We start from the raw sequence: 22,409 nt of genomic DNA, 5'->3' as shown, positions 1-22,409 counted from the left end.
AATACTCAAGATCATAAAACATTGCGCGGTTACAGCAAAACAGCAGTGTGTTGTACAAAGATGGCCACTTCCCTTTTTCACTGGCAGGTTAATAATCAACATTTTTTCAGCAGCAAAGAAACATCTGAAATATTCAAGAAGGTACAGCATCATATTAAACACATCTACAGAGCTACTCCCACATACACATAGGAAAACCTGAGAAGGACATGCATTAAAAAGCTTGTGCTTTAAGTTCTACTGTTCATTCCGGTTCATGAGCTTGAGTTAATACTATGGCTACTGTCCAGTTCGCTCTGGAGTAATGGGGTACACTGTGGAGGACATGGGGTAAGGCCAGTGAGAGCACGAAATGAAATAATAATAATAATAATAATAATAATAATAGTAAGACCAGCCAGCTTCATTCCAATCCATGTTATAATAATTTGCAGGATTAGTAGAGTATTAATAAGAAATGCACACCGAAAACGTAGTTAGCTTATACCCAGGTGTAAAACACGCTATCTATATTGTATAACCACAGTACACCAGAAATTTGCTCAATAAGATCAATGGCTCAAGTTAGCATGTTAGATACTTCCCAAAATCCCACACAAAGCAATTGCCAGCAATACATAAGAACAAATAATACCGCTCATTATGTGGGTCCTAAAATAATAAGCATTAAATTGAGATCCAGATATGATGGAATATCATGAACATGGTCAAATTAAAACAAAAAAATATATAAAATCAAATATGACTGAATATGGGAAATAAAGCAGTATCATAACAAAAGCGAGCTAACTGTACTAAGACAAAAAAAAAAGAGAGGGCTGTACCCTGTCGTCTAACTTTGGACCAAAGCAGGGACTGTGTTTAAAAGAAACAACAAAAAAAAAACAGTTGAAAAGATAAAATCAAGAGATGAAATGAATGGAATGTAATCCAGATCAACAGCACCATGCTGGCTAGAAAATGTGTTGGGAACAAACCCAGTCAATTTTTCAACAAGTTTCTTTTTTTCTCCTTTGAAAAAGAAAACACAGACGGCATGCAAAAGCATCCCCACCGACCAATGCATAATGAGGTATCCTTTTTTTTAATATTTTGTGTTATTTTAAATAAATATATTGATTAAATTGCAAAGTTATGAGATAGAGACATTAAATATTCCACCACAATAGCTAGCTAGCTACAGTTAGTAATAAATAATGATTGTTAAATACTTAAGGCATCTTTAATCACAGCATTCTATGTGAACTAGCAAACCTCCATTTTCATCCATCTGTAGTTTTTTGGATGGAGGTTTCATACATAAAGAGAAAATAAAAACGCAACACAAACAGTCAAGTTACCCTCCAATAATACACAAGGAAGCATGAAAATACTTGGAACTGAATAGAAACACAAAATCTAGGACAAGAAGAACCCACACCACCAAACCAAAAAATCAGGCAACTCCATATTATAGTGCATTTACAAAACACAAGCTACATTAGAACAACAATAAATATGTTTTTGCAGCATTGCAGCTTTTTCTTCACTGTGGTTAAAATGGACAAGGACTCGGCATATTAGTACCATGTCCAAATTGGCATGTGAGCTAAAAAAAAAAAAAATTAAATAAAATTACAAGTAAAATGAAAAAAAAAGAAAACAAATGGCAGAAAAAGACAATTGAAATAAAATTTTAAACTTAATGTTAAGAACAATTGTTTGGTATTTTTCAAATGGATGGCTTTTTCTCCCTTTCACCCTCCTTCAAGTGAAACTACGCCGACATGTTTCATGCATGATATAGAGAAAACGGCTTCTATCACTGAACATTATCACAGTTGTTCTAGCAATACCATACACTACTACCATGGGGGAGGGGGAGGTGGGGGGCAATCATACACATTCTAGCACATATCACAGGCAAACTAGTTTGTATTTTCCCTGTAACACCGGACAGTCTTTTATCAACTTAGATTGAAATGAAAGGAGCCGATACACAACAGAGGCAATTCACTGTATATAGAAATCACATGTGCTTGTTCGATAGGCAATAAGGTTCTGGTAAAAGGTAATACAAATGTCAGATTTTATTCACTCTAATGGCAAGACTCAGGCACTGCATCCTCAAGCCCATGCCGGCCTCTCATGATCATGCCATGAGCGAGGCCACAGAGAGGAGTTGCTGTTAGACACAGACCTGCTAGCAGCTCTTTGAATCCTAACGTTAGGAGAGAAATGCTACAATGGTCTGAGATCGGTGTCTAAGGGCAACTTTGGTCTACTCAGGATGAGTGGGGAAGGGTGTAAAGGGAGGGAGGGGGAAAAGGGTTTTGTTTTTTTTTCTTGGTGCATTCTTGTCCTCCTCTATGAATGAGTGGGATCGTCGGAGTCATAGTATACGGTTCACATGCACAGACACAGTCCCTGTTTCTACTGCTCCACAATAACAACACAGCCCAAGCCTGCCATACAGCATGCACATCTCAGGCCTCTGCTCTAGATTATAGAGGCCCGACTACGACACTACACAGATCACTGGAAGCCATGCCTGCAGTTTGCGGGTTTAGCATCAACTCTGATGGCATCTACTAACTGTAAATCCAAAACCATGTTAGACAAGAACGAGGGGTTTTTGGCCTTTTTACACACAACCAGCTCTCTCCTCGTCGCCCATGGAGATTTAACACGCTGATAATTCTCACTGTTAGAGCTGTATTCACCCTCTCTGTAGGTTTTATTTTTCACAAACATATTTCTCAAAGCGAAAAGGCTTTTGCTTGCTACACAACACTGTTACTCTGTAAATACTTATTCAGTACTATACTCCATTACACCACAAGCGTTCAGCTACAAGGGCTCACACCAAACAACCTCATGCTAATCATTTGATAATGTTCTGTACAGATGTGCTGAGGGCTTGGGCAGAGTGCAGCTTAAAGGATTTTTCACAGGCCTGGGAAGGGGTTTAGATATAGTGGCAGAGAAATGGCCTTAATACGCCACACAAGCTGGGGTGGTTGGTAGTCAGAGTGTCCTCTCTTGGTAGCTGTACGGAGAAAAGTACACAGGGTGCACAGTCGGACAGAGTCGTGTGAAGCCTCAGCACATCTGTTCATACGTGTCCGTTCCTACCTTTTACATCCAGTAAGTCCATTCAACCAACCTTCAGTCCAGCCACCTATCTACGCATCAACCCCAATCCCTCGCTGTGTTGTAGGTGAGTGTGCTTTGTTGATCCCTCTGTCACAGCTGTCTCAGAAGGCAGGCTCATTGAGTGATGCAGAGGGGAAGAGGGGTGTTTGGCAGAGCTTTCCCCCCCCCTCCCACCAGAGAGAGGAGAGGGAGGCGATGGAGAATCACGAGACCAGATCCAAAGCTGCAGGAGTCGACAGGTGCTATCAACTGTCGGGGGTCAGCTGGGTCTCAATGTCCACTCTGCATATGGGGCATTTCCTGCTGGTGGCCAGCCACTGGTCCACGCACGCCTGGTGGAAGAGGTGCATGCAGGGTAATCTCCTAAAGAGACAGAAGAGACAGGGTTAGGATTTTAAATTAATGCAGTACAAATGTATCAGTCAGTTAATTAACATTTTATGTATCTACATAAAAGGGCTGGGTTTAAAAAAAATAGATTTTCCGATTCAACTCGATCTTCATTTGAATGACCCAATATCGATTCATAGAATCCCGAGATTGATCTTTTAATATATGCCTTTTCCCTTGGATGCATGAAGCTTTAATCCTGTTAGTCTAACATGACCAGCCTTTGGTTCTTTGCACAATGAGACCTGGCCACGTGAGAGACTAGTGAACCTCAGTTGCATCAAAAAACATGGCGGGAGCTGCTGTGGGACTTCATCAACATCCTACAGCTTGCTAACTTCACCAGTTAACATGTGACTGCAGACTACTCTGAAAGTAATTAAGCAGCAAACTCTGAATATTCATATATCAGCATTAGGACATATGGAAGATATTTTTTGCAGTGTGGACAGTGCACTTCTTGCAGCGTGGTGAGGAGTAACGTTAACCATCAGTCTGAAGCAGCAATAGCAGGAGTCAGCAAGACATCAGCTGATCAGTAAGTGTCTTCAACATTAAAACACTCTGTCCTGACTAACACCAGACATTACACAAAGCTAGTTTTTGTAAAATTATTTTGTTAAATTATTGACATCAATCTCAGCAATTAATTTGACAATTGAATAATGGTTTTAGTAATTTTTAAAGCAAATATGCCCCCAAAATTAGATTCTTTTAGCATCTCAAATGTGATGATTTAACACTTTTCTTTGTCATACATGATAGTTGATGGAATATCTTTGGGTTTTGGGCTGTTCAGAAAAAAATAAAACATCTTAAGACATAACCTTTGACTTGGAAATTATAACGAGTATTTTCACTATTTTCTGACATTTTGTAGATAAAACGACTTAACAAGAAAATCATCTGCAGATTAATTGATAATAAAAAATAATTGTTAGTTACAGCCCCAGTCAAAATTTTCTACCTTTAAAGCAAAGGCTAATCAATGTCTGAAAGACAGAATTAAGAGTTAACATGTTTTCCATATTTAACTTTGTAGTATATTGATATTTACAACTGTTGTCTTTGATGAAAAGATTTCTTTTTTTTTGGTGTCTATGATATTTTTGACCTTGTCTCCTTTAGAGCTAAAACGATTAATCAATCAACGAAAAAATTAATCTGCAAGTATTTTGATAATTAAGTATTTGTTTCAATCATTTTTCAAACAATGCCAAACATTTACTGGTTCAAACTTCTCCAAAGTCTATACGTTAATTTAGTAAACTAAATATCTTTGGGGTTTGGACTGTTGGTCGGATAACACAAGCAATTTAAATAGGTCATCTTTGACTTATGGAAATCATAAGGGGCAATTTTCACAATTTTCTGAAATTTCATAGACAAAACTTTTAATCGATTAATTAAGAATTATTTTTTTTTAAAGAAAATAATTTGTTACAGCTCTAGTCTTCTTCCTGAAAATTTTTTTTCAATTGTTTAAATTTTCATTTTTTTCAGTTCAGATTTTCTAATATTTTTCAACGTCAGATACTGAATGCCTGTCTCCATCTTGATAAAGGACAATAAGGAAGTAAGAACTTTATCAATTTATCAACAACAAAGTCTGATATGTTGTATTTTATAAATACATTACAATGTTATCATTAAATCAAACCAATTAGGAAAGTTCTAACAGCTGGATGTAACAGCTGAAGTTAAAGGCCTTCAAACTTCTACATGTATGTGACTTACAGGACTGTCGTGTCCAGTATCCAGATTGTGTCCAGAATAGATCCAGTCGAGTCTGACTGTGGTTCACATTTGACATCAGAATGCGTCTCAAGTGACCTCATGTGATCAAATTTCGTTTCACAACTCACATTTTTATTTTTTCTGCGTGGTATGGACTTCAACAATGTGATATGCACATGATATGCTGTCCTTCAGGAGCATAAAAGTTTTTACCGCAGGAGTCCTTCACCATCTCTCAAAGTGTAAATAATTATTTATTTATTTACAGCTGTCCGCCTATTATTGCCTGAGATGCATTTTAGTGCCATGTGTGAACAGAACCAAATGCATATGTTTTTCTTAAACACCTAAATAATAATGGCATTTATTTATATAGCACTTATCAAAACCAGAGATTACAAAGTGCTTTACAAGGAATAAAATGAAAAAGCAAAAAAAACAAACAGGTGCAGACAAACTTTCCAAAAGCATGTATGATGAATGCTTGGATGAATTGAGAACTTATGGACTCCCACTGTAACAAGCTGCATAAACAATATATTTTGCAGGCTTAGAATAGTATAAAGTACTACAGCATACCTCTGAGATTTTGAGTCTGCTTTAAGCATTACCAAACTAAACGCATCTCTGCTCTATTTTCTTCGTCCATTTTCATATAACCAGATACCCTCAACCTTAGCCAACCTTAAGTTTCAACTGCTTTATTAGTTAGTCCTTTTTTTCCAGAGACTAAGATAAAATGTTCTGTCACTTTGCCAGTTAGACAGATCAAAACACTGGACACACATCATAAGATTTTATGAAATGCTAATGTTGCCTTCAGGGAGTTTTTTCAAGAAAATCCTGTGATAGGATTTTCAAACCTGATGCTTTGAACTTACGTGGCAGAACCAATTTAGGGTTAAAAACTGCTTAGACTAAGGATTATGTGCATCGATTCTGAAGGGTTATATAAAGTAGGCAATGTGAAGTGGTCTCCCTGAGGTCTAATTAGCAGGAATAGTGTTGTCTGAGGAGTAAAGTTCAGTCACATCATTGTGTGAAGGTCCACTGCATTGTAGAGGTTGGCTGCAAAAACAAATACTATGAGCAAATGAGACATTCCATAATGTCAGACCAAAACCTCACCAGGCAAGAAACATAGAGGTAAACCCAGCACTCGCCAACAGATTTACCAAAAAATAATCCAGAACCAGAACGGGTAAAACAAATTCCCAGGAGACAACATATTATCTGACAAAACGCAGTTGCATCCACATCTGCACATCAAGCATTTTCCTCTTTTAAAAAAAGCAAAAGATGACAGTCTGGTTGTACCTGACATCCTCTCCATCCTCCAGCATTGACAGACAGATGGTGCACTTCTCATCAGTGTCCAGCTCCTCGTCATCCAGACACATCTTCAGGTCCTGGGGTATTCTCTGCAGAGAGCACCACGCAGAGGCAAACAGACTTTAATTATTAAAAGTATGTCGTGCTGCTGTGTGTTATGTTTACACCACGGGTGTCTCTGAGTCAGCCCAGACGAGGAAAAGAAAAGAGTCACCTAATCATGCTTCTCAGAAAAAAAAAAAAAAAAAGATGGAAAAGACTAAATTACTTCTGCTCACTCACTCTGTACCAAATGATCTGACTCTTTCCCCGAGTATTGGGGTCATATTCAGTATAGACAGTTTTTAAAATTCATTTCACGCACATATCTGCAGACAGCCCGATGAGTCATCCCTCGCTTTGAATTGTGCACACTGCAGACCTGTCTCACTAATCTGCCGACGGAAATTAGTTTGACCTTTGAACTGCTGCGAGAGTTGCGATGCCCCCCCCCCCTTATGCTCTCCCCTCTTTGATCCTCCCGACCCTTTTCTATTCCATTCTTTAACATCCAGTGCAACTTCTCTCTTGCCCAACGCTTCGTTTGTACCAGACAGTGGTGGAAAGTAACTAAGTACATTTACTTATGTACAATTTTGTGGCACTTGTACTTTACTTGAGTATTTCCATTTGATGCTACTTTATATTTCCACTCCACTACATTTCAATACAATATTGTACTTTCTACTCCACTACATTTATTTGACAGCTTTAGTTATTTTTAAGATGAAGATTTGACACAATGGATAATATAACAAGCTTTTAAAATACAACACATCATTAAAGATTAAACCAGCAGTGTGTATTTGGGGTCACATTTCAGATGTTTATGAGCTGTTAGCAGCTCCACCAAATAGTGATTTTTCCCTCTAAACCTCTTTTATGGTTCCATTTCAATAAATGTTCAAATGATCCAATATTTCACCAAAAATCAAAGATTAGAGAAAAAGTCCAAAAACTGAAAACAGATTTGTGTATCAGAACTTTGTTTTTTCTTCTTTCCTCTCCCATCAATCATCTCATGACCCCTCAGATTTATCTGATGACCCTTTGTTGGGGCCCAGCCCCTAGGTTGGGAACCACTGGACTAAACTAGCTAACTGTATATAAAGTAGTTCAAATTAGCTCCACCTCCAGCAGCTACAACAGTAACATGCTGCTTACACACTGATGCTTCAGTATTAATAATCTAATGATGTCACATATAATAATATATCAGTCAGAGGGACAAGATGAGTACTTTTACTCATTTCTTTACTCATTTCTACTTTAATACGTAAGTAGGATTTTTCATGAAGGACTTTTACTTATGGAGTATTTTTACATTGCTGTATTGGTACTTTTACTTAAGTAAAGGATCTAGATACTTCTTCCACCACTGGCACAAGACCACATCAATAAGATCTATCACCTACTGTAGCTAGCAGGTAAAAAAAGTCCAGTCCTCCAGTCTTACCTTTTTATACTTATGTGGGAAAGTGAATCTCTCTATGGTGGTTTGGACTGCTCCACGGTTTACACTGCCCAGTCTGTCCTCCAGCTGCAGAAGCTCCTACAAAGGAAACAACACATAAAAGGGATTTCTTTAATAAAAACATTCAAATGCAAAAATCGAAGAAGTGTGCAATATTTTGATGTAAAACAATAAAACTGGTGCTTCAAGGAACAAGAAAGAGCCTCTTTAGAAAACAATTGCATCCTACTCAAATGAAAACAAATGTCATGAGATTAAAGGCAGCTGGGCCATTTGAGGCATCTGGAGCCCGGAGTAATTGGAAATAAGAAAATCAGTTACACACTCGAGCCTGTCCAGAGCATTGGTCACAGAGTAACAATGATAAATTAGTGTAGACTGGTGTGTCTGCTGAGGAGAGAAGTAGCGGCACCAACCTCGTAGCTCTCTCTAACAGCAGACGCGTGGCGGGAGGGGTTGAGACTCTGCAGAGCCAGCAAGTGCAGCTGGGGATATGGGTAGTTTCTGATCTCATGGACAACCTGGGACATGACAGATAAAAAAGAAGCTAGCGTCAGCTCTGCAAAGGAAATCGGAGAAACGGAACCACAGGTCATCCCCCGTTGCTAGATATCGAGATCAATCTGAGAAACCCAGAGGAGGATCGCTGGGAGTTCATCGAGATGAAAGTGATTGATTGCAATGAGGCGGAAGGGCTCACCACTTGTGTTGAGGCATTGTTTCTAGGGAAGTGGTGCATCCTTGGAGAGGTCAAGTAGTGCTGATAGTGCTGCGGTAGCGGGTGGATGTGGTACTGGTGAGGGGGCAGTCCAGCATCTACACTTAGATCCCTGGACAGAAACAGAAAAACAAGGCACTCAATGGCACATGAGTCATTATTTCACACGTTTTCTTGGTAACAGCGCAGTAGCCCTTCACAGCCACAGCATTACTTGAACCTGTGTTTCCCAACATTTTATATCTGACGTACCACCACCCTGACAGAGGACTTCATAAACACAGACTGTCATGTTCAAAATGTCATGTGTTCATTTGAATTCATTTCAAACTAGATGTTATTTAAGAACTAGTAACAACTGACAACAGCAGATGAGCAGGTGGTGTTCAGGTGTTACAGCTGACTCAGGTTGGTGGAGGTGTGTCCTTTGCAGTCAGCATGTTGTATAAATATTCACTTTAATTTGTAATCCTATTTGTGTTTTTGTTTTCCTCCTAAACACACAAATATATATATATATTATAACCACACTAATCACAGTTTCTGTTTTTTCAAATTAGCTGAGCTACTCCACAGTCTTTCACATACCCTCTGATAATTGCAGAAGTACTCCCTGGGGTACATGTATCCCTGGTTGGGAATCACTAACATTGGCTGTGTGTGAATTGGCACTGTAGTGCTTGAGTCCTGCCTTGACCGCCCTGTAATAGCTTTTTTTTACTTGCTATAAATAGTATATTTCCTGACTAGCTATTGCTTACTAGTACACTTTCTTCAGAGAGATTACAAAGAAAAAGCACTGTACAACTGATATATATATATACTTTTAACCCTGGGTGCAATAAAAAAAATAAATCAGGAGAATTCCCTCCATACCCCTGAATCTGTGAATTGGTAGATGTAAGATTTATCTTCAACTAGCTTCATGCTTTGCCATTTTTCTTTGAGTATTTTAACTTCATGTTTGTTTTTTTTACAATCTGCATTTTTTGCTCCTCTTTGTCTGCGTTTGTTTCTCTCCTGCATATCAAATTATTAACTTGTAGTGACCTGAAGTGTCTCAAATAAAGCTGCTGAGAGTATGTTGTACCTCCCTGTTAAACCCTAGGAAATACCTTATGCAATAATGTTACAATTGGCAGAAGGATCCCATTGTTTGCTTATTTTGCTGTCAAACAGAAACTGATTTTCTCTGTTAGTTTTCAGCTTGGCCTTGAAACCTTTGAGCTGGTCTTGACTCAAACTCAACTGCACCTGAAATTTAACTTGGTGGACTAAACGGTGGTGTGGTGCTGTCAAATAACAAGGATGTCTTGTCCAAGTTAGAGTACAACGAGTATCATCAGTAGAGAAGTGAGTTGTATATAATGTTTCATCATTTGGTGTAGTTTCTGTTGGTGATAAATCTAAATCTACATCATGACAGTCAACTGTTCCAACAAATCAACAATATCTGGTATAGTTTGCCTCTACACGAGTGCATATAGGTTTATAATAATACATTTCTTACCAGTCTGTGCCCTCAGCCAGGTAGCGGGGCTGCTGCACCACAGGCTGAGGAGGGACATGAAGAGGGGGGGCAAACTCGTAGCCGGGCCGCAGTCTGTGGGGCTGGTGAGGAACTCTCTCTGGGGTGCGTCTACTAAGACAAATAACCAAGCATTTGAATACATCCTGGAAAAAAAAGGTTTGTAAAAGAAGTGGCCTTAAATATGATGTCACTGCAAAGAGTTTGTAGTCCCCAACGGGCTGCTTGAACCATGAGGTTAACTGAAAACAGAGCAGCTAAACATTTTCTCTTGTGCTGTACATTTCCCTGTGTGGATACCTGGAGGGTGGCAGGATGTGTCGGTGCTGGGCCTCGAGGATCTGCTGCTGGAGGAGGTATTGCTGGTGTAATGCCTGAGGTAGGAAGGGAGGGGCAGGGATGTCCTGGAACTGGGGGGTGGGCAGGGGGTTGAGGGGTGGGTGGAGTGGAGGGCCATGCTGGTGGCCGGGAGGGGCCAGGTGGGGGTTAATGCCTGACTGTGGCTGCCCTGGGTGGGGCATGGGGAAGTCCATGGGCAGCGGGGCCTGAGGACCTAACTGGAAGTGCCGGCAAGAGGTAGCATGGCTGTGCTGCTGCTGCTGCTGTTGCTGTTGCCGGTTGAAATGGGATCCTGTGGAGGATAAGGAGAAGTTGTCAGGCACCTGAGGGGAGAGATTAGCTGGAATTAATTGTGGGTGAAATGTAGTGTCACTGTGTGTGATATAGCATGTTAATGAAGCCCTACCTCTTACCTATGGTGAAAAATACTTCTGTGGGGGTGGGAAAATGATGGTTACCACAAATACCATGAAAATGAAAACCTTTTTTTTTTTGCTCCTGCACACAAAACATGAGCTTTCATTTCTTTAATTTCATTTCTGACCTCTGGTTCTGGTTTCCTGGTCTTCTGATTCACAGAAAAGGGGACTGGATCAGAGCAGATGGAAGTCTGCAACTATCAGTATATAATCTTCAGTGCAGCTCAATTCTTGTAAATTTTGCAGCTGACAGTGGGTCAGTGCACTCAGGGGAGAACCCATTAGTACCTAGCTGTCTGGAAGATATACATTAAACTGTTAAGGTGCCAAGTCTCTATCTATATGACCTGAAAGAACAATTCATTCCTCCCTATAAATGAAACCAGGCGATAAATTTAACATTATGCATCTGTGCTTCACTGAAATCTACTGTATCTTGTTTCTTACACATACAGTACAGCTCTACTGGATCCTCTCCCGTATGAACATTCAGGAGTCGAGAGGAAATAGCTTGAATGCTTTTTTTACTCTCCCTAACCACAGCTATTTGGCAACTGCAGCGAACAGGCTGCTGTCGAGACTCAACAGGGAGAAAAAGCCAGGCTTACTTGTGCTGTAGTGAAATATGTTTTTAATACAGCACTCAGGCTTAGAAAAGACCTTTTTGATTAAGAAATGGCTGAAAAATTGGAATAACAAATTTAGTCTTTATTAGAAAGTTTTAAAGAAATCTTGGCCCAAGAAAGGCATGCGGAGGAGCTACATTCAAAATGCTGTGCTCCATTATATCCATCTGGCAGAAACAAACAGTGAATTTTTCAGAAGGCTAAAAGTTTAGATTGTGCAGTCCTTGTAGTAGAAGATGCAAAATTACACAACAGTTTGAGTTTAATCTGCTTTGACGGGGTAAAAGACATGACGAATTCTGATGTAAACAGCAGGATTTTATTTATTTTTTTGTAATCATGATGAAATAGGCAAAGTCTACATTGCATTTACTAGGAGTACGCTTGAAAAATGCAGTGTGATTTTTTTCTTTTTGTTTAAACACAACCAGACAGAGGTAGCGGTATGACTTTCCAGCAATATTTTCAGCTTGACACCTCGTCACTGTAGCCGGGCAGACAAGAGATGACCTTGCTGCTGTGGGTCAAAGGCTCAAGTCTTAACTGTAAGTAGCACACTGCGTTTTCAAACGTCACCATGAATGACAGCAGATAGACTCATTCAGGCCCTGTGATGGAGGAAGCGTGGAAATCGTCTATCTTTGTCACAGAGGGAGAGGAGGAGGTGGGTGGGGGGTGGAGGGAGAGGGGAAGGGGAGGGGGGCAGGTAGGGACAAGGGAGAGGGAGGACAATAAATGGAAATCAGCAAGAAGCACACTGAAGGTTAGGAAAAACACTATATTCTTTATTGAAAAATATTAGTATATGTGGAATTTGTGTTTTTTTCTTATTTGTTTGTAATAATAGTATAAATCCATGCAACAAAAATAAACAACATAGACTGAAGGCAAGGCCCACCATGCTCCATATAGGGTTAAAAAGAACAAAAGCGGCATCCAATGAGCAGACGTGTTGGCTACAGCACATGATTCCAGTACAGCAGGGTAACATCTTTACTACAGAAAGATTACATTGGATTTTCACTAGTCAATGTAGTAAAACAAAAACCAAAAATTATGAATCATAAATGTGACCATGCATTGAAAGTACTATTACCAGAACAAAAGGTAAAGAGAGACCACAACCAAACAATAAAGACGTTATTACTAATAGAGGATCTCTTTAGCAGTGCAGGAAAATAGGCATCCCTGTGAAATGGATAGCATTTTGGCCTTATGTTAGTGGGGAAAAATTGGGAAATAATGAACCACCAGTGAGCATGTTTTGCCTGCTTATATATGTTTAGAGTCTCGTTTGCCTATTAAATGGCAAACAGCCCTGACAATTCAGTGTGATTCAAAGCTTGAAATTTGCAAAGGGAACAAAAGGATTACACAAAAATGGAGACAAGTTATGGCAGGTTGTTGTGTGCAGGTGCAGTGTACTTTCAGTCATTTCCAGTGATCACATGGCAGCATTAGCTGAAATGCTGAGTTTAACAATAAATATGGCATGCATGTGGTTCCAATTTGCATGTATTTTTTTGTTTTTTTTCCAAATCATAGGTCACTTTCATCATGTACATTGCACCTTGTGTGAAGAGAAGGAAGATGAGCCAAATTCTGGTGTTCAACAATGCAGTGCAGTATTTGAGATCATGCAAAATGTATCCACTTTACAGGAATTTACAGCATGTTGTCTATCAAGACTGGATGGGAGGTACACAATGACATTCAACTGATATCTAAAAAAAAGGAGCTAAAATGTTTACTCAGTGCTACAGCAATTTGACAGAAAAAAAGACAAAAAAGGTGCTCTGTTCTAGGTGTTAGCTATTGTTGTTTTTTTTTAGTCTGCTTAACATGGAAAAGTCTATGGCTGAATACATCTTGGGAGGGGGTGCTTTTTAATACCAATGTCGTCTTCTGATGGAAAGAGGAAATGAAGAAGGGATTCACAATACAGCTAAATGCAGAGAACAGGCAGAGGCCACGCCACACCACACAGCAGCAGATGATCATTAGCTACACAATGGGGGGGACGACAAAGATCTGATAAATGCAGAATGTAGAGCCAGCCTCCATACTATGAAACAGGGAAATAAGAACAGAAATAAAAGCACAATGAAATCACTGATGCCACTGTTATGAAATTAATGTTACACTGTAGCTTTATCATGTGTTTAACTGTGCAGGAAGACTCGGGTCTTTTTTTTTTTTGCAATTCGGCAGCTTCAAACAAACAGCTGCTGAAGTGCCAATTAGCAAATAACAGAAGAGGCGACTGTTAAAATTGATGCCTCGGGAAGCCGACGCTCGCTGGCCATGTATCGATTACTACATTGGCCGTTTGACAAGAATAATAATTACTAAAAAAATCGCGGTGGGAAAAAGCGGCGAGCTGTGGCAGAAGCAGATGATCTTCAAATGACATCATCCAGGCACAGATAAGCTGACTGGCTGGAGAGGCTACGTCTATTTTGCGGTATTTTACAGTGCAAATACACGGAGAGAAAAACAACGCACCATAACGTTTATAAAATTAAAAACCGACTGAATAAAATATATATCTTACTGGTGTTGTCCCAAAACGATTCTCTGTGCAGGAATGTGTTTTTCACATCACGTATTTTGGATCGTACACTCGCTGCATGTGAAATCCTTTGTGAGAAATGTTTCCGATCCAAGATATAGCCGGAGCCAAAGAGCCAGTTAGCTTATCTCTAACGGCGGTTTTTTGTATTATAATTAGGAGTAATTACAACCGGCAATATACATTATTCGGTGGTTTATATGAATCAGCATGAATACAAATTAAAGTAGTACCACGTTTCGGGCACTTTCGCGAGTAATTTAAGCGAAAACTTTAAGCTAGCTAACGCAAGCTAACCAAACGGCTAAGCTCGAGCTAGCTAGCCAACAGCTGCAGTGAATATTAAGATAAACAGGGCACATGTCTTTGGATCGATATTAATATTAATACCGTACCTCTGTTTCTTACTGAGCCGAATACAGGAAGAACCAGATATCCGACATGCACTAACACCATCCTGGGATCCTTATCTTATGATTCCGCTGGGTTATTTGGAGAGATAAGAGGAGGAGTAGTAGCCCATGCGGATCTACATTCAGGCGGCTGGTTGTTGCTGGCTGGCTACAGGAGAACCAAACGATACGACTGTCTGACTCGCCTGGTTGACAAAAGCAGACATGTCATTTGATGTCCGAGGCAAAAGAGGGCGATGTTGTGCCGCTACATGCCAAAGCTGAAGGTTAACCTCTCCAGCCTTGTCAATTAATCTTGATTTTAAGTATATTGAACGGCTATTGATTATTTTCCACCCCTTGTAGTCTTGAACTCATGTGGAAAGTAGGAAATCTTTCCACATTTGAAATTATGAAATGTATTTAGGTCTGCAATCAATAACAGAAAAATAATTAGATCCTATGTATAAATATATAAATTCATATAAACACATACTACATACAGAAATGCATAACAAAAAGGCAGATGCTGAGATACCACAGTTGAAAACAACACAACTTAAAGGTGCAGTGTGTAGGATTTAGTGGCATCAAGTGGTGAGGTTGCAGATTGCAAACGAATGAATACCAATCCCCTCCCCCCTCCAGACATGTAGGAGAACATATGGTGGCCGCCAAACTTGCAAAAAATGTGAAAGGCCCTCTCTAGAGACACTGTTTGGTTTGTCCATTCTAGGCTACTGTAGAAACATGGCGATGCAACATGGCGGTCTCCGTGGAAAAGGATCCGCTCTGTAGGTATATATAAAGGGCTCCTTCTAAGGTAACGAAAACACAAAGATTCTTAGCTTCAGGTGATTATAGACTAATTAAAACATACTTATGAATATTATATTCCATTTCTGCCAAGTCCGTTCCACTAGATGCCACTAAATTCTACACACTGCACCTTTAAAGATTTCTGCAGTCCAAAAAAGGTGCAGGCTGAAGCTTCAGCTTATTATACTTACCTTTATAGAAACACATCCAATTTGACCTCAAAAGGTAACATCAAACAACAAAAACAAAACAATGCAAAACAAAAACAACTTACATATCCTGTACCCTATCCTTCTATGCCAATGTTTGTCTCCATCAATTTTTATATTTGTTCAGTAAATTATTTTCAAACATTTTTTTAAACTTACTACCTCACTTTTGACTGAAATACAATGATTTTTTTACATTGGTCCTCAGTAATTGTTTTTTAAACATGCAAAGTCCTCTCAAATCATACTGACTTTTTTCATTTTAAACAACTTTTGGATACTTTCAGGTAATAATTGAATTTTTTGCTCTATACATAATTTGAACCATTTTAAAAACAACCAGACATTTTAGAGCCTTTAATTCAATAAAAAATAAGGAGTTTGTTGGTTCTGTATAAGTAGTTTTATTTAAAATTCTTATGGCTCTCTTTTGAAGTATAAGATAGGAGTATACACACACATTCAAACCAGAGAGGGCAAGTGCTGGGCTGCAAGTGAGCAAATCGAGAAATAAACAAAATAAACAGCTTGCACACTGCAGGGCTCCAATTTCCACTTATTTATTGCCCCAAGGTGATGTTTCGAGCACCACTGCTCTTTATCAGACTCATCAGAGCAGTGGTGCTCAAAACGTCACCTTGGGGCAATAAATAAGTGGAAATTGGATCCCAGCAGTGTGCGAGCTGTTTATTTTTGTTTATTTCTCTTTTGAAGTATGAAGATTGGATTAGTATTTGTTTTATATGAATTTCCCCATACTTCCACATCCACTTAAAGGATAGGTTCACAATTTTCAAGTCTGTCTTAAAACAACAGTCAGGTGCCCAAATGGACATTGAAACAGGTTTTTCTTGACATAATCATTCCTCCTGTTCATACTGGCCACTAGAAGATTCCTTCATAATGCACTTACAATGTAAGTGGTGGGGGCCAAAATCCACAGACCTCCCTCTGTGCAAAAATGTATTTAAAAGTTTATCTGAAGCTAATATGAAGCTTCAGCCGTCCAAATTAGTCAAATCAAGTAGATATCTTTCAACGTTACAGTCTTTTTAGTGCCAGAGTCCCTCTTTTCGTTACTAAACTTCCAGCGCAGCTCAACGGGGAAACACTGTCAAAGGAAACACAAAGAGGGAATTTGATGCTAAAAAGACTGTAAATGTGGCAGATATCCACTTGATATGACTAACACAGATTGCTGAAGCCTCATATAAGTTTCAGATAAACTTTTAAACGCATTTTTGCACAACATGACTGTGTGGACACACTGTGGACTTTGGCCCCAGTCACTTACACTGAAAGCACATTTGAAGGGGATCTTTTAATAGGAAGTATGAATAGGAGGAATGATAACAGCGACCAACACTTGACTGTTGTTTTAAGACAGACTTGAAAAATTGTGAACTCATCCTTTAAAGGGGCACTCCATTGATTTAGTGTTGCACCTCCACCTCATTTAATGCTTCTTGTTGAAACACATTGCACATTGGGAGTCGTAGTTAACTCCTACCTCAAAGTTTTTTAAATTGGCTCGTACTTTCAACTTTCTTATCAGAGAACTGGATATTTTATTTTTTTAAGATTTTTTTTTTTTTGGCATTTTTGCCTTCATTGGATAGTGGGCGGTGAGAAGGCAGACAGGAAACCAGGAGAGAGAGAGAGATGGGTATGACATGCGACAAAGGTCCCTGGCTGGAATCAAACCGGGGGCATTGCGGTTATGTCGCATGCAGAGTAACCATTCGGCTATCATGGCACTCCAGAACTGGAAATTTTCTTACACAGTTGTTAAAGGGGACCTATTATGCTCTTCCATATTTCATTCAGTCATATACATAATGGTACAATGTCGGATGTTCATATTGAACGTGGCCAAAGTGTCAAATAATGAGGTAAACGTAGTAGAAGTAAAAAGCACCAGCTTCAGACTGCTCTGAACACTCGATTTCCAATGTTTGTCTCTACTTTCAGCCCAAGCTGATGTTGGCTCGTGGCGGATTTCTTTAAATGGTCATCTGCTCCACACACAGTGCACAAGCTCACTGCTCTGCTCCGCTAACACTATGGCATTTTTCCATTGTTTTGGGGGTAGTCACGCTGAGACATGACTCGAGTCGAGCTGGCACACTATGACTGTTTTTCCATTACACAGCAGGGCAAAGCAAAAAGGTTGTTTACCGCTTGGAGGTGTGCTGGTTGTCTGCAGCTCTTCATCAGTCATCTCACTGTGGCTGTTTGTGCTTGTACTATTCCTCCCTGCATTATCTGTAACTGAACAGCTTAACAAAGAGCTCAAAATATGTCCATATATTGTTGTTTTGACCAGTTTTTAGTGATGCTAATGAAGCTCTGCTATTTGGTGAGGAACATGTTTAATTTACTGTAAATTCTTCACAAGAATTCTCCTGTAATTTAATAATTTAAAATTTTTTAATATGAAGCAGTTAAGCAGGAAATGTTGGGTTTGCATTAACGGTAACTTAACACAACTCTGATACAGCTGCCCCTGGGCAGACTTCCAGAAAGCTGGCCAATCAGAACAGAGTGGGCTCATCAGGAGGGGGGCCTTAAACAGACAGAAGCTAAAACAGCCTGTTAAGAGACAGAGGCTGAACTGAGGGGCTGCATAAAGGGCCAGTATAAGATAAATAAGGAGTGTTTTAAACTGTGAATCATGCAAAACTAATCTACTGGAGTCCCAGAATTTTTTTTGAAAAAACACACAAAAAATAGAGCTGGAAATTAGCATAATAGGTCTCCTTTAACCTTTTGGACTGATGATTTAACCTGGAGACTTTCATGTCAATCAAAGCCATAGAGTTGCTTGAAATTGTGCATGAACCAGGGGCGTCCAACCCACTTGACAACTCTCTTAGACCCTCTCCCAGCCTCCTAAATGCCAACTGCTTTCAAACTCCACACCTCCAATTTATAAGGCAAGCGTTAACTCTCAAAACCAAGATGAGATAACCCTGATATCATTTGAGTTATTTTTTCAAACTTTTTTCAGAGGCTGAATAGGAAACTTGTGGTTTAGACCCTCAGTCTGATTTTGACCCGCCTGCCTGCCTTGCCCTGTTCTTGGAATGACTCCCCGTTATGATCTATAAGCCTGTGTTTTGGATTCCTCATTAAAATCCCTTCTCATATAACCTGCCAGTCTGTATTATCTGCATTTGGGAACTCCACCTTTCTGCCCTGTACCACACGTGACAAACATAGTTTAGTGCAGGGTGAGTTTCTCATTTCTTCACACAATTCAACTTTTAATGAAGAGAGACATTTTTACATAAATTATGTACATTAATAATTATATTTGGAAGCATAAAAGAAAAATGAAAAAAAAATGTAAAACTGCTTTTACATAAACGCCAGGAAGAAAAAAGTGAAACACGTGTGTTGGTTAACATTCTGCACACAAAGAATGAATACAGACGTCTGTTTGTCTTCTTCTGCTGTGAGAATCAGCAGGTCAGAGGTCAGAGGTCAGATCAGGTATGTGACGAGGAGCTGAGAGAGGAAACAAAGAAGAAACTAAAAACCTCTCAGCTCAATATCTTAACACAGACTGCACACAGAGCTGCAAGCATCAAGGAGAAACTATCACATCTACAGATCCAGGTACAGTTCTCCAATTTACTTTATCAGCTAAAAAGCAAAGATTTTTGCTTTTATTAACTTCATTTGAGAGATACAAACATCTCTAACATCAACTAGGCTCCTGTCGTCAAACTTCAGTGAACATGTATTTTGTTTGGGTATTGGGAAAAACAAAATCTTTATCCACATTTCACCAAACAAGACTTACAGTCCGTTAAGAAACTCTTATTATTAGAAATAATCATGTGCCTGATTTTAGAGTCCTTAACATTTTCACATTTTGGAAATGAAGTTCATCAACTAAAAGTTTATTTGTGTAGCACCTTTACAAGCCACATTAATTTTGAAATCTTAATTGTATATTTCCTTCTCTGTTTCAGGGATTTGTGTATATTTGATGCTTTTATGTTGTGTTTTTTTATATCTGGATGTCTCTGCTTCTGATTGGAGATTTATCTTGAATCAAAAAGTCAAATCAAAACCTTTTCTGCTCTTATAATAATAATAATAATAATAATAATAATAATAATAATAATAATAATAATAATAATAATAATAATAATAATAATAAACTTCATTTGTATAGCAATTTTATATATTTTGTATATTACAATTTTACAAAGTGCTTTACATACACTGAAACCCAAGGAGACAGTGATGTAAAATTACCACAATTAAATAATAATAATAATAATAATAATAATAATAATAATAATAATAATAATAATAATAATAATAATAAATAAGGCTGAATAATAGAAAAATGGAAAATAAAAATATAAGACAGCTCTTCATTTGGTTTTTCATGAACTTGAAGTAGAAGCTAAATCAGATTTTTTTTTAAATAGTTTCAAATGAAAGACTGATGCAGCAGTGAGGAGAAATGATCACAGGTTTTAAGAGTTTACAGTTTAAGAGATAAAAATCCTCTGATCATGTGTTGTTTGATTCTGCAGTTGGGCTGAAACATGATGATTCGTCAGCTGCTGAGTGTCTTCATCCTGCTGTCTGTCCTCACGCTGCTGGTGCCTGCAGGTGAGACACAAATAAACTCCAACGATTCAATCTGGATGGGTTCAACTAAACATATTTTTCCTCTGTTTGTTGGAATTCATATTGATATACAGTATGAATACTTCATTCTGACCTGAAAGAGGCACAGTTTCACTCTCTGTACATCCATAAATCACTGTAATTCTAAATAATGCTACACCTGCTAAACTTTATAAAGCTAAATCAAGACAAAATGTAAGGATGACACTTCTATATTTTGCCCCCTGGTTAACCATTACATACTGTTCAGAGTCAAATTTGATCCATTTTTACATGTGAGAGCAGTAAAAACACACTAAATACTTTTAGCCTGAAATTTGATGACTTCCCCTAATGTGACCCAGAATATACAAAAATGGAAATATTTCAACTTTTTAAAAACATTTGTGTGCAGTTGATATACATTTTTTGTAGAGTGTTTGACCCATATTTATTCAAAACTAAAAAAAAAAAATACTCTTGCCTTCTTCACATTTAAAATAATTCATTGAACTCGCTATGTTCCCCTGTTTTACGTAACACAGTACCGTTATATAGTGTGATTGTAAATGTTTTTTCTCCATAAACAAAAATCATAAAAACTAAAGAATAAACTCTCTCTACTGTCTGAAAGCTTCAGCAAGGATTAATCACATATTTATCTGTGACTGATGAGGTATTTATAAATGATTTGTTGTGCACAAATTTGATATAAGGATCAATTATGCAGGATACTGTGAAGAGTCTGAATATGAACAGTATGTAAGGGTTAAATATATATAATTATATTATAGTCAACATATTATCTATGTTGCTTGAACCAATAGCAACATTTGGAAAATTGTCATTCAGGTTGTTAAATAAGACTCAATATTATTATATTAAATGGAAATGATGATTATCACACTCTTTTTTGAAGAGCCTCCTTATTTATTCCTCTATTTAATTATTTAATAATATTGTTTTATTTTAAAACATTTAAAACATCCTGAGGAGGTGAAAGTTTATTTTCAGCCCTAAGTTTTGTCTCATTCAGCCTGAGAGACAAAACTTGAGAATCTTAGAAAGAAATAATGCCCATATCCTGACTTGCTCAGCTCGAAGACAAACATTTCTCACACTGACGATATTTTCTGAGGATCTGTGCTGAAGATGACAACAAACCTCGACCCTTCTCGCCCTCCTGTGTTTCCTCTGAGCGTTGCATTTCTGTGAGCCAAAGCAGAGAGTGTGTGAGAGTAAGACGAGGTCTCACACCTCCTGATTTACAGATCACTGAGTTTCTCACCAGCAGGTTTCTGATGCAGCAGAAGAGACAAAGGAAAAGACAGAAAAGCCAAATAAGAGCCAGAAGAAGAAATCACAACAAAGTTCAGCTCTCAGCAGATTCCCTGAGCTTCTTCTTTGTGTTTCAGGTGCAGAGGAGGGCGGGGTCGACACAGACGAAGGTGAGATTTTAAATATCTCAAAATACTACAGACACAAATGCTGATATGTTTGCCTGAGACATGTTGAAAATGTGCAACAGAAGAAGTGATCATAAAAAACAGTCTGAAGATGCTTAACATTGAGCAGAAATCCACTTTGTTTCCTTCGCAGGAGGAAGACAGAAGCGCAACGTCCCCAACTGGGCGCTGACCTCCTCCGACTTCTTCGGCTGGGTGGAGGAGCTGAGGAAACATGCCGGATACCAACACATCGACGATCTAGCTAGAACCTTCTGGGCTCACTTTCCCTCTGCAGACCGACTTGGGTACGGAACTCATGAACCTGAAGAGTAGAAACACCAACAGGAGGTTTAGTTTGTGACAACAACATGGTCACAACTGACATGACCACAGAGGGAATGACACAAGAACAAGATAACAAGATAACAAGATAACAGAGAGAATGAAATGACAAGAACAAGATAACAAAGAGAGAACGAGATAAGAACAAGTTAACAGAGAGAATGAGATAACAAAAACAAGATAACAAGAAGATAACAGAGAGAACAACACAAGAAAAAGATAAAAAGAACAAAATGACAAGAACAAGATAACAGAGAA

General features: G+C 38.6%; 2 protein-coding genes across 8 annotated transcripts; one reads left to right on the top strand and one right to left on the bottom strand.

Annotated features, from left to right (window-relative positions):
- Positions 1-1,642: 1,642 nt before the first annotated feature.
- rnf165b (ring finger protein 165b) lies at positions 1,643-14,793 on the bottom strand. Of its 5 annotated transcripts, none has more exons than XM_042421683.1 (9): positions 14,705-14,793; positions 11,099-13,802; positions 10,654-10,984; positions 10,336-10,467; positions 8,808-8,937; positions 8,524-8,628; positions 8,090-8,185; positions 6,580-6,683; positions 1,643-3,498 (listed from the first exon to the last, which is right to left on the bottom strand). In XM_042421683.1, exons 3-9 carry the CDS (start codon positions 10,884-10,886, stop codon positions 3,381-3,383), a joined length of 918 nt encoding a protein of 305 aa, XP_042277617.1. In that variant the 5' UTR covers positions 10,887-10,984; positions 11,099-13,802; positions 14,705-14,793; the 3' UTR covers positions 1,643-3,380. The 5 variants fall into 5 exon arrangements, with proteins under 5 accessions (XP_042277617.1, XP_042277619.1, XP_042277618.1 ...); XM_042421685.1 differs by having other exon boundaries at positions 10,336-10,464; XM_042421684.1 differs by having other exon boundaries at positions 11,099-13,741; positions 14,705-14,792.
- Positions 13,809-22,358, top strand: otos2 (otospiralin 2). 3 transcript variants are annotated; one of them, XM_042421689.1, is made up of 5 exons: positions 14,947-14,988; positions 19,201-19,350; positions 20,286-20,364; positions 21,777-21,809; positions 21,961-22,358. In XM_042421689.1, the coding sequence occupies exons 3-5, from the start codon at positions 20,298-20,300 to the stop codon at positions 22,140-22,142; spliced, it is 282 nt and encodes a 93-aa protein (XP_042277623.1). In that variant the 5' UTR covers positions 14,947-14,988; positions 19,201-19,350; positions 20,286-20,297; the 3' UTR covers positions 22,143-22,358. The 3 variants fall into 3 exon arrangements, with proteins under 3 accessions (XP_042277624.1, XP_042277623.1, XP_042277622.1); XM_042421690.1 differs by lacking the exons at positions 14,947-14,988; positions 19,201-19,350 and adding an exon at positions 13,809-14,201; XM_042421688.1 differs by lacking the exon at positions 14,947-14,988 and having other exon boundaries at positions 18,751-19,350.
- The last annotated feature ends 51 nt before the right edge of the window (positions 22,359-22,409 follow it).

This window comes from Thunnus maccoyii, chromosome 9 (assembly GCF_910596095.1).
Source record: "Thunnus maccoyii chromosome 9, fThuMac1.1, whole genome shotgun sequence".
Taxonomy (NCBI): Eukaryota; Metazoa; Chordata; class Actinopteri; order Scombriformes; family Scombridae; genus Thunnus; species Thunnus maccoyii.
The sequence above is the reverse complement of the archived record's forward strand: the minus strand, read 5'-3'. Positions and strand labels throughout refer to the sequence as shown.